The following is a 13253-nucleotide window of genomic DNA, read 5'->3' on the forward strand; positions in this document are numbered from 1 at the left end:
ATCCTAAACTTGTAATTAAAAGGCTATTTGGATTTCAACAACGTTTTAGGTTATCAGAGAGCTATGAAAGATTTCCCACATCAGAACAAAAGTGTGATTATAGCTATCTTAAATCAGTTTTTTAACAAAAAATATAGCCTTTTATTAGAAAAATTAAAAACAAAAATAGACTTATCATGTAACTTGAGAGAAGTGTTAGAATTAGAAATGACAATGGTCGGACTTCCTAGAAAAAATTAAAGGAATTTCGATATTATTTTTCATAAAAAATGAACTGTTACTGAGATAAATTACGAAAAGTTTGAAAGAAGTTTGTGATGCGAAATATAAAGAAGAGAAAAAAGAAGCGGCGTTTTCCCGCGCTTTCCCTCAGAATTGAAAATGTAAACATTGTGAGATGCTAACTAAATTTAGGAGTTATTTTATTACTGAATGTTATTAAAAAACCGAATATATTCGAATTAGCTATATATAAAATAGTAATAAAATAAACTGAATATAACAAACAGCCCACAAAGTTAGCGATATGAAGTAAGTGTTAAATGAAACCGGAAGTCTCGCACACTCAAGCTCCAAAACGCTGCTGTTAGGTTTAGAAATAAAGTGGATAAGAAAGGAAGCTAAAGGAGAAATGTTATCCCTTGTAGAACACACATTTTCTTTAGCATTCTGTGTCTGGATAATTCTTGCGCTCCGAGACAAAAGGCGCTTTTCAGAGACGTGTAATTCTCTTAGCTCGCACTTTTGGCGGTGTGACATTGAGCCAAAAAAAGACGACAAACCGAATGATTAAAGATGTTAATTCTTCAGAACATTCGCACAGGAGTGTGATAAGCGCACACGGTGAGTACTACAGCCTATAAACTGGTGCGAACCCTCGGATTATCCGTCATTTAGCCGCGGGGTTTTGGCTAGCGACTCTAACTGGACCTGCAGGCTCCAAACCGGGCAGGATAGGACCAGGGGCCCCAGGGCTCTGCCCAAAATCCCCAAAGGGCCCAAGTCTCACCCTGGAGCTCTGCTTTGACTGCTGTGGATTATAGGAGAAACACTGGTATCTCCATAAACATTCAAACATATACACACACATGCATACACAGAATTAAGGGCCAGACGCTCTCAGCCCCGGGCCACAAGATACAGAGCCCACGCTGTTTAGTCTAAAGCGGACCACTCTGATTAAAAACTCTCATCCAACACTTCTTCTGTGTGATAAGGAGGAACAATTCAACGCTTTGTGGATCTTACAGAAAGCACTGCTATTCAGGGTCAAGCAGAGAGTCTTGGAGAGGTTTAATACACTCTATCAGAGCAAATATTGTTATATAAGATGTCTGTAAATGTGTCTGAATAGTACACACTGGCTGGATATAGATGAACATGTGCTGTTTTTACCCCGAGGAACCATTTTAACTGATTCTTTTTACAATATTGATTTAGCCACTCTTGATTTCATTTAAAATAATTCAGAATTTTTTATGCTCACAAAAAGAGTTTTAGCACTGAAACTAATTTAGTTTTTACACATTTTAAATATTATTGAGGGTCAAGCAGAGGGTCTTAGAGATGTTTAATACACTCTATCAGAGTAAATATTGCTATAAAAGATGTCAGTAAATGTGTGTGAACAGTGCACACTGGCTGGAAATAAATGAACATGTGCTGTTTTTACCCTGAGGAAATATTACCATCTTTGTTTAGTCACAATATATTGATTTATTTAAAATAACTGTAAAAGAAATTGAGAGTTCCACGCAAACCCTTCATGTTGACCCAACACAAATTGATTAGGTTAACTTAATTGTTTTCACAAATTTAAGTTGATTGGATGTAAACATTTCAGTCGTCTCCCACAAAACTCAATGAGTTGATTCAGCTTATTTTAAATGCATATTTTTAAAAAAGCAGCAAAAATCTTTCTTTGAGTGTATTTTAGCATCACAAAAGTAGTTTTTTAGCACCGAAACAGTCATTTAATAAAAAAAAAAGTTATGTATGGTCAAGCAGAGGGTCTCGGAGAGGTTTAATAAACACTATCAGAGCAAATATTGTTATAAAAGATGTCAGTAAATGTGTCTGAATAGTACACACTATGAATATATAATAAATAAATAAATAAATAAACATGTGCTGTTTTCAACCTGAGGAAATATTAACATCTTTGTTTAGTCACAATATATTGATTTATTTAAAATAACTAAAAGTAATTGAGGGTTCCACGCAAACCCTTCATTTTAACCCAACACAAATTGATTAGGTTAACTTAATTGTTTTTACAAATTTAAGTTGATTGAATGTAAAACATTTCAGTTGTCTCCTACAAAACTCAATGAGTTGATTCAGCTTATTTTAAATACATATTTTTAAACAAGCAGCAAAAATCATTCTTTGAGTGTATTTTAGCATCACAAAAGTAGTTTCTTAGCACCCAAAGTCAATTAATTAAAAAAAAAAGTTATGTATGGTCAAGCAGAGGGTCTTGGAGAGGTTTAATAAACACTAGCAGAGCAAATATTGCTATATAAGTCACAATATATTGATTTATTAGAAACAATTAAGCATATTAGAGTCACACGCTGTAAAAAAATCTTGCTTCCTTCATTTTTTAAGTTGAATCAAATGAACTTTTCTACAATCTTTACAACTTTTCTTCAATCAAACCGACTAAAAATAATTTTCCACACATTTTAGACATTATTTAGAGTCAAGTAGAGGGTCTCGGAGAGGTTTAATAAGCTCTATCAGAGCAGATGATATAAGATGTCAGTAAATGTGGATGGAAATAAATGAACGTGCTGTTTTTACCCTGAGGAAATATTTCAATCGATTATTTAAACATTTTTAGTTAGTCACAATATATTGATTTATATGAAATAACTGTAAATAATGGAGGGTTCCATACATTTCCTTCATGTTGTCCCAACACAACTGATTAAGTTAATTTAATAGTTTTACGTTCAAACAACTTAAATTTGTGCAAACAATTAAGTTGTCTCCCAAAATGAGATTTTACTGCACTGAAACACATTTAAAATGTTATTTATGGTCAAGCAGAGGGTCTTAGAGATGTTTAATACACTCTATCAAAGCACATATTGTTATACAAGTCACAATATATTGATTTATTAGAAATAATTTAGCATATTAGAGTCACACACTGTAAAGAAAACCTCGCTGCCCTCATTTAAGTTGAATCAAATGAACTTTTCTACAATCTTTACAAATTTTCTTCAATCAAACCAACTAAAAATAATTTTATACACATATTAAATGCTATTTAGGGCCAAGCAGAGGGTCTTGGAGATGTTTAAGCTCTATCAGAGCAAATATTGTTATATATTTACAGTCTATGGATGTGGGTAAATGTGTCTTAACACACTGGCTGGAAATAATTGAACATGTGCTGTTTTCACCGTGAGGAAATATTTGATCATCTTTGTTTAGTCACAATATATTGATTTATTTCAAATAACTGTAAAAAAAATTGAGGGTTCCACGCAAACCCTTCATGTTGACCCAACACAAATTAACTTAATTGTTTTTACAGATTTAAGTTGATTGAAATGTTAAACATCTGTCTCCCACAAAACTCAAAAAAGTATTTTGAACAAGCAGCAAAAATCATTTTTGAGTGTATTTTAGCGTCACAAAAAGAGGATTTTAGCATTGAAACAGTCATTAAAGTTTGTTCACACATTTAAAATGTTATGTATGGTCAAGCAGAGGGTCTTGGAGATATTTAATAAACACTATCAGAGCAAAATTTGTTATACAAGTCACAATATATTGATTTATTAGAAATAATTCAGCATATTTTAGGGTCACATGCTGTAAAGAAAACCTCGCTGGCTTCATTTTTAAGTTTAACCAGAAGACCTTTTCTAGTAAATTTCAGTAAATGTGTCTGAACAGTGCACACAGGCTGGAAATAAATAAACATGGGCTGTTTTTACCCTGAGGAAATTTTAACATCTTTGTTTAGTCACAATATATTGATTTATTTAAAATAACTAAAAGTAATTGAGGGTTCCACGCAAATCCCTTCATGTTGACCCAACACAAGTTGATTAGGTTAACTTAATTGTTTTCACAAATTTAAGTAAAACATTTCAGTCGTCTCCCACAAAACTCAATGAGTTGATTCAGCTTATTTTAAATGCGTATTTTAAACAAGCAGCAAAAATCTTTCTTTGAGTGTATTTTAGCATCACAAAAATTAGTTTCTTAGCATTTTATTTCTTCCACACATTGTAAATGTTATTTATAGTCGAGCAGAGGGTCTTGGAGAGGTTTAATAACACTATCAGAGATATTTAAAAATCTAGCTGTCTTCATTTTTTAAGTTGAATTAAATTAACTTTTCTAGTCATCTCAACCTATATCAATCAAACTGGCTAAACATATTTTTATACACATTTTAGATGTTATTTATAGTCAAGCAGAGGGTCTTGGAGAGATTTATTAAACTCTATCAGAGCACATATTGTTATACAAGATAACTAATGTGTCTAACGTAAGGAAATGTGTCTGAACACACTGGATGGAAACAAATGACCATGCTGTTTTTACATGTGCTGTATAATATATATATATATATATATATATATATATATATATATATATATATATATATATATATATATATATATATAATTATTTTTTCGGGTTAGGGTATTTTTTACCTTTTAATTTAATAGAGAGTGTTGACAGGAAAGCAGAGAGAGGGGAAGGATCGGCATAGGACCACAAGGCAGGAATTGAAATCGGGTCACCGTGAGCGCACCAGAGTGCATGTGTCGACGCACTAACCACTACACCACTGTTGCCGACGAGGAAATATTTAACCATTTTTATTTAGTCACAATATATTGATTTATTTAAAATAATTAAATATTTTAGGGTTTTCTTTAGCGCTGAAACAGTATTTTTATTTTATTTCACACATATTAAATTCTTTTTTTTATTACTGCTATTATTTTTTTCACAGCAACATTGATTTACTAAACAAAAATACACTTTAATATACATTGTGTGGCATATTTATAGGAGTAATTAGTTTCCTGATTTGATTACACATTTAAAAAACTTTAAAAGCATCAGTTTGGTAACAAAATATTAATTAATTTCCATATTAAAATGTGTTCTGTTACCAATATCCCTCAAACCATGTTTAGCATCATTTTAAACAGCATCAGATGTGTTATGATCACTTAAACGGCCTCCTTTATGTATTTTAATAAGTGTAGAAAAGTGATCCTGTATGTGCATTCCTCTTCTTTTCTATATATAAAATATTATTTGTGCATTTAATGTGATGCAGATACCAAATATGAGCTGTTATTAATCAGAACAGTGCATTTCACAATAAGAGACACACACTGCGCATTAATTGTTAAATATAATTTATTTTATAATATACACAAAAACATATATATGACATTTGTTTAAAGATATATCATGTCAGAGGTGTGTTTACTCAATAACATGAAAATGTCTAACACAAATACAAAAGAAGATACTTTGAAGAATGTTAGTGTAAATCTGACAATAAACAATACAATGGCTACAACACAAATAAAACACAAAAGAAGATACTTTGAAGAATGTTCTCGTAGACATCCAAATAATACCATTTTACTAACGCTCTTCAGTTTATCTTCGTTTGTGTTCAACAGAAGAAAAAACTCAGATTTGTACAAGTAAAAGATGAGTAAATTATGACAAAACATTAATTTTAGGGTGAACTGGCCCTTTAAATGAATAGTTCACCCTCAAATGAATATTCTGTCCTACTTTCCTCATCCTTCACTTGTCATAATCCTGTTTGAGTTTCTTTATTCTGTTCTTCTGGAAACCTGTAACCATTGACATCCATAGTATTTGTTTTTACTACTATAGAAGTCAATGGTTACAGGTTTCTAACATTCTTCAAAACATCTCCTTTTGTGTTCAACAGAGGCAAGAAGCGTATAAAGATTTATAACCACTTGAGGATGAGTTCAGGTGACAGAATTGTACATTTTACATCCAAAAATAAACATTCTGCCATCATTTACTCACCTGAGGGACAGTAAACGATGAGTAAATAATGATTTTAGTGTGAACTGACCCCTTAAATGAATAGTTCACCCTCAAATGAATATTCTGTCCTACTTTCCTCATCCTTCACTTGTCATAATCCTGTTTGAGCTTCTTTATTCTGTTCTTCTAGAAACCTGTAACCATTGACTTCCATAGTATTTGTTTTTACTACTATAGAAGTCAATGGTTACAGGTTTCTAACATTCTTCAAAACATCTCCTTTTGTGTTCAACAGAGGAACGATGTGTATAAACGTTTATAAACACGTGAGGATGAGTAAAGGATGACAGAATTTACATTTTCTATGCAGAAATGAACCCTGTGTCATCATTTACTCACTTGAGGGACAGTAATTGATGATTTATTGGTGAACTGTCCCTTTAAGAGGACTCTTTGCAGGACTTGTTTATTCTGATAATGATTAAACTAAAGCTAAATCTAGGAGATGATTTTGGGAAGGAGATGCACAAAGATGACTTTTCACATGACGATAGTCATCAGCCGATCTTATGACTTTCTCAGTGTGTGTGTGTGTGTGTGTGTGCATGCGCGTTTTATTGTGCAGCATTGACAGCACCCATGCACAGCATCTCTTTTCTCTGTGTGAGTGTGCTTCTATGTGTGTGTGTAAGTTTGCGCATAGATGTGTGTGTGTGTGTGTCTGTCTATATGAGTGTGTCTGTGTGTGAACGACTGACTTTGTGTGTGTCTCTGTGAGTGTGTGTGTGTCTGAGTGCGTGTCTCGGTGTGAGTGAGTGACTGTGTGTGTGCGTCTGTCTGTGTGTTTGAGTGTGTAAGTGATCGTGTGTGTGTGTGTGTGTTATTGTGCAGTGGCCGCTCTCATGCTCAGCAGCTCTTTCCTGTGTGCGAGTGTCTGTGTGTATGTGTGTGTATCTGTGCATGTGTGCGTCTGTGTGTGTGTTATTGTGCAGCAGTGGCTGCAGCAGCAGTATTGGCCGCCCCCATGCGCAGCAGCTCTTTCCTGTGTGTGAGGATGATGTCGAAGCTGTTCTGCAGGCGGTTCTGCTGCTCCTGCACTCGGCCCTGCAGCGTCCTCAGCCAGCGGATCAGCGCCAGCCGCCGGTACATGCTCAGCTGCACCTGATGCTTCTCCATCTCCTGCGCCTTGAACTTCTCCCGGTCCTGCAGCGTCCACACCGCCTCCATCAGCTCCGGCAGCTCCGTGCATGGCTCACAATCCGAATCCGACGAGCCGGCGCCGTCCATCCCCTCCACGCTCTCCCGGCGGCCCGCTGCTTTGAGTTTGGATCTCTTCTCAGTGCTTTCCGACACACAGACCTGCTCCCAGATGGAGGTTTTGGCTCCTGCACTGTCCATGCTGGAGCTCTCAGACTTATAGCTGAACTCAAAATCTTCATCATCGCTGTTTCCCCAATCAATAACATCATCATCCTCATCATCATCCTCATCATCTAGGAGATCTTCAGCTTTCTGACTGTCTTCATACTCGTTTTTCTCATCATCCGTCAGCCTGCACATCTCTTCATCCACCTTCCCCTCTTCAGCTCCATCAGGAGGCACTCGGCCGCCCATGTCATCCCCACTTTCGATTTCTGGAAGTGGCTCTAGAGGGCTCCAGCTTGGGAGGCGGGATAGTGGAGAAAACGGTCCGGTGTTGTAGTGATTGGAGGATAAATCTCTGCCTAAAGCTCTGGGACGCACCTGGTTTCGATTCTCATCCCCCATCATCATTATATCATCATCATTCGGACCCAAGAAGTTGTAGTTTCCATCTTTGTCGGTGCATCTCTTCTGACTGATGCGCAGATTGATGGACGGCGGTGCTTCGGGACTCGCCACCTGATGATCCTGCTGCTGAAGCATTTTGGCTTGAGATTCACTCGCCCTTTAGGATTAGAGAAACACTGTTAGTGTAAATCTGACAAACAATACAATGTCTACAACACAAAAGAAGATACTTTGAAGAATGTTCTCGTAGACATCCAAATAATACTACTTTTTTTACTAACGCTCTTCAGTTTATCTTCATTTGTGCTCAACAGAAGAGAAAACTCAGATTTGTACAAGTAAAAGATGAGTAAATTATGACAAAACATTCATTTTAGGGTGAACTGTCGCTTTAAATGAATAGTTCACCCTCAAATGAATATTCTGTCCTACTTTCCTCATCCTTCACTTGTCATAATCCTGTTTGAGTTTCTTTATTCTGTTCTTCTAGAAACCTGTAACCATTGACATCCATAGTATTTGTTTTTACTACTATAGAAGTCAATGGTTACAGGTTTCTAACATTCTTCAAAACATCTTCTTTTGTGTTCAAAAGAAGAAAGAAACATATAAAGGTTTATAACCACTTGAGGATGAGTAAAGGATGACAGAATTGTACATTTTACATCCAAAAATAAACATTCTGTCATCATTTACTCACTTGAGGGACAGTAAACGATGATTTTAGGGTGAACTGGCCCTTTAAATGAATAGTTCCTTTTGTTTTCAACAGAGGAAAGAAGCGTATAAAGGTTTATAATCACTTGAGGATGAGTAGCAGATGACAAATTGTACATTTTACATCCAAAAATAAATATTTTGCCATAATTTACTCACTTGAGGGACAGTAAACGATGAGTAAATAATGATTTTAAGGTGAACTGACCCCTTAAATGAATAGTTCACCCTCAAATGAATATTCTGTCCTACTTTCCTCATCCTTCACTTATCATAATCCTGTTTGAGTTTCTTTATTCTGTTCTTCTAGAAACCTGTTACCATTGACTTCCATAGTATTTGTTTTTACTATTATAGAAGTCAATGGTTACAGGTTTCTAACATTCTTCAAAACATCTTTTGTGTTCAACAGAAGAAAGAAGTATATAAAGGTTTATAACCACTTGAGGATGAGTAGCAGATGACAAATTGTACATTTTACATCCAAAAATAAATATTTTGCCATAATTTACTCACTTGAGGGACAGTAAATGATGAGTAAATAATGATTTTAAGGTGAACTGAACCCTTAAATGAATAGTTCACCCTCAAATGAATATTCTGTCCTACTTTCCTCATCCTTCACTTTATCAAAATGATTTAGAAAGCAAAGTTATAATACATTACTGCATTGGTCACTCTTTACTATACATGTTTAGTTCACGCATTTACCTAAAGCATAAGATTAAAAAGGTCATTGGGATTTTTTAGGTGTTTTAGAAATGGATTATTGTAGTGAGTGTCTAATGTAAATGTGGTAAAAGATTTCTCAGGTGAAAAACTTAATAGGAGAGATTTACACTTCCTGACCAAAGTCTTGTCGCCTATCCAAGTTTAGGAACAGCAAATAATAACTCGACTTCTAGTTGATGATCTGGTATCAGAAGAGGCTTATATGAAAGGTAAAGGCCTCTAGATGACTCTAATTTGAGCACAATACAATCTGATCATGCCTTAATGTTGACTGATTTGATTAGGACAGTAAGGTCTGACTCTGCTTAGACTAAAGTCTGCTCACTGAACCTTCAATAATGTCCAGTATAGAATATGTGCTCATGCTGCAGTGGAAACAGAATGAATATTGTGTCTGACTCCATCATGAGCTTGGAGGACTGCATCCATACATCTCTGACATGACTCAAATCACTGATTAATAAAGTCATCTGGAATGGCAAAGAAAGCCTTCTTGCAGGACTCCCAGAGTTCATCAAGACTCTTTGTGTTCATCTTCAACGCCTCCTCCTTCATCTTACCCCAGACGTGCTCAATAATGTTCATGTCTGGTGACTAGGCTGGCCAATCCTGGAGCAGCTTGATCTTCTTTGCTTTCAGGAGCTTTGATGTGGAGGCTGAAGTATGAGAAGGAGCGCTATCCTGCTGGAGAATTTACCCTCTCCTGTGGTTTGTAATGTAATGGGCAGCACAAATGTCTTGATACCTCAGGCTGTTGATGTTGATCAACCACTCTGCAGATCTCACGCACGCCCCCATACTGAATGGAACCCCAAACCATGATTTCTTCTTCAGCAAACTTGACTGATTTCTGTCAGAATCTTGTGCACCCTCCACATGGAGGTCTTCTGCAGTATTGGTGATGATTGGGATGCAGATCAACAGATGATTCAGCAGAGAAATCCACCTTCAGACACTTTTACACATGATCAACCAGAAGTCAAGTTATTATGTGTTGCTCTTACAACTGAGATCCACAACAAGACTTTAATCAGGGAGTGTACAGTTAGTGTTAGTCTTCCACAAGCAAAGCCATAATACAATACTGCATTGGTCAGACTTTATAAGCAGAGTTCCCACTCTTTCATAGACCTCTGTTATTCATACCCACAGCACACACTGAAAACAATGATTCATTGGATTTACTCAATTTTTTTAAGTTGAGTGGTTGCAAACTATTTATATGAGCTGAATATAAACAAAGTTGTATAAATAGAATATAAACACTACTACATTAACAAGTGTCACGGTGGCGTTCATGCATTAACAAATAATACATTTATAAAAGTATTTGTATTAAAGCCAGGACCCCCTCTTCTCTCCCCCACCTCACAACACCACAACCCTAAACTGAGTGTGCCTCACACAGGTGAGTGGGCTTGACAAACCACCAGTAGAAAACACACTCTTTCATCTCTCTGACACTTTAACATACACTTGCACCATTTATTTTTACACCAGACACCTCTTATAAAAATAAAAAAACACTGCATTTATGAAGTGAGTGGGCTTGACAAACCACCTGCAGAAACCCTCTCCTGTTTCTAATCATCTCTCTCTCTCTTATGAATCACTGAATGCCTCCTCAATTGAGGACAATAGCGTCTGCTGACTAAATGTGAAATGTTGTTCATTGTTAACTCTCATGTTAATATGCATTAGTAAATGTTGAACTATGAACACAAATGCTGTACGAGTACTGTTGACGGTTAGTATTGTTAGTAAACACATAAAGCTTACTGTAAAGAGTGTCCAATACATTCTGTGAATAGGGTTTCACACCAAACAGGACATTATAGCGAATCTTCTAAAGTCCCATGGTTAAAATAATGCATGAAATATTCAGGGGGCAATCCCGTGGCGTGTTCTCCATTTCGGTGACATGAAATATTCAGATGTCCTCTCGCAGATAATAACTCCAGGGGCCTGTCAATCACCGCGGTGCTGAAGAACAGCAACCGGAGGCGCCAAATAATCAAATGATGGAGGACATACAATCAGCAAATTCCGCCCTGAGAGCTGAAGCGAGGATCTGTGCTAACCTGGACGGCTCGGCGCGTTTCGATATATCCGATATAAAAACGCATGCTGTAATTATTATTGGACAATTCGCGAATAGCTCCAAGCGCCCTGGTAAAAATAGGCTGAATATATTCGGTGCATGACGGAAATCACTGAACATTGATATTAACGCGCAAACACATCACCGATTTAAGCATGCATTTTGACAAACACTCAAAAACAGATCACAAAAAGCCAATGAAACACAGATAAACATTGCGTGATTACGTAAGAGCGCATCAGTCAGTCTCACCCCATCATCTCCAGCAGAGGAACAGCGCACATTCTCTGCCCTACACATTTATCTAGCCCTTACATAATCGATGATTGACAATAAGATTTGGGGATTGATTATTAGGGTTTTGTCTTACGGTTTGTTGTCGGTTTTCTGTCCGCGAATGAGCAGCGGTGTGGTCCGGGTTTGCCCTCCTCTGCGGCGGATGATCCTCCTCCTCCTCCCGCCTCTGACGCGCTTCCGAACCGGAGGAAAACACGCTCTATCAGGAGAAACTGAGGAAGTCCAGGCTTGAACCTCCCAAAACAAACTGAGTATTGACTGTAATTCGTTTATGTTCACACAAAAAAAAGCTTAAACCAGACTAAGCTGGGTGGCTGTTTTTATCTGGTCGACCAGCCTAGTTTTAGAGGAGTTTTGGCTATTCCCAACCTGGTCTTAGCTTGATGATCATAAGTCAGGTTTGGAGCTTAACCAGTGTGGTTTCAGAGGGGTTTTGGCCATTTCCAGGCTGGTCAGGCTGAGAAATGATCAGCTAAAACCAGCTTGACCAGCCTGGAAATGGCCAAAACCCCTCTGAAACCACACTGGTCAACCAGCTAAAACCAGCCAACTAGCTTAGACTGGTTTAAGCTGTTTTCCAGCAGGGTGTCCATAAGAAAACAACCATGAAGTGTTAAAAAATTAGTTGAGAAATAGTAGAAAAATAATGAAAATAATTTTACAGGAGAGCAAATAATTTAGCCTTCAAATAAAGTTTATTAAAGTTAATTATTTCTACTGTTATTTCTAGAGTTTTAGAGTGAAATTGTGATGTTTATTTTAATTTGGGTTGAGAAAAACTGGATATTTTAAGCGAAAATAACTAAAACTGATTAAAATTCACCCCAAAATTCTGTATTTCAGAAACTATTTGAGTTTCCTTCTTTTGTTGAGCACAATGGAAGATATTTTGAAGAATGCTGGTTGACTGCACCATTTGACTTCCATTGTAATTTGTTTCCTACTATGGAAGTCCATAGATATCATTAACCAGCATTCTTCAAAATATCTTCCATTATGTTCAACAGAAGAAACTCAAGTTTAAAACTACATGAGGGAGAGCGCTGTTTATATCCAAATATGTGAATTAGATTTAGATGATGGACACCAGTCCTGCTCAGCAACCAGAGGGATTTTCATCATTCTTCTTCAAAATAGTGTTCAGGTCTCAACGCGAGTCACAATCACCAGCGATCCAGGCTTGTAGATTGCTGGGAATAATTCACTTTCACTTAGGACTACATATCCTGTCATGCACCACACACTCACATCTATTCCGGTTTTCCACTAATTGCTAACACACAAAGCTGAAGCAGTTCAGAAATGATTACACAGTCTTTAAAAGCAGCCTACACACACACACCGGTTGCTGAGTCTTGATTATCTGTGAACATTACGTATTTTTCCTTGTTAGGCCTAGCCGTGTTTTGACCCTTGTCTTGTGTTATCGTTTTGATTCATTGCTGCCTGTATCGACCATTCGCCTGTTATTTGACCACGACTCTGGATTCCCTAAATGTATCCGTTTGACTCAGTTGACCATGGCCTGCCTGACCATTCTCATAATAAACCACACATGGACCCTCTACTCCATGTTACAGAGATGCTGGTGGAGGAAAACCTTTCCTGACTCGCT

At 36.7% G+C, this 13253-nt stretch overlaps 1 protein-coding gene across 1 annotated transcript; it reads right to left on the reverse strand.

The window, feature by feature from the left end:
• Positions 1-5417: 5417 nt before the first annotated feature.
• On the reverse strand, positions 5418-11694 carry LOC130246488 (uncharacterized). The gene is made up of 2 exons (XM_056479467.1): positions 11594-11694; positions 5418-7948 (listed from the first exon to the last, which is right to left on the reverse strand). The coding sequence occupies exons 1-2, from the start codon at positions 11623-11625 to the stop codon at positions 7003-7005; spliced, it is 978 nt and encodes a 325-aa protein (XP_056335442.1). The 5' UTR covers positions 11626-11694; the 3' UTR covers positions 5418-7002.
• Between the last annotated feature and the right edge of the window lie 1559 nt (positions 11695-13253).

This window comes from Danio aesculapii, chromosome 19, assembly GCF_903798145.1.
Source record: "Danio aesculapii chromosome 19, fDanAes4.1, whole genome shotgun sequence".
Lineage (NCBI taxonomy): Eukaryota > Metazoa > Chordata > Actinopteri > Cypriniformes > Danionidae > Danio > Danio aesculapii.

Excerpts from the sequence above, each read along its gene's own strand:
- LOC130246488 (XM_056479467.1), bottom strand. The coding sequence starts at position 11,625 with ATGTGCGCTGTTCCTCTGCTGGAGATGATGGG. Across the intron at positions 7,949-11,593 it reads CCTCTGCTGGAGATGATGGG|GGCGAGTGAATCTCAAGCCA; the intron begins GTGAGACTGACT and ends CTAATCCTAAAG.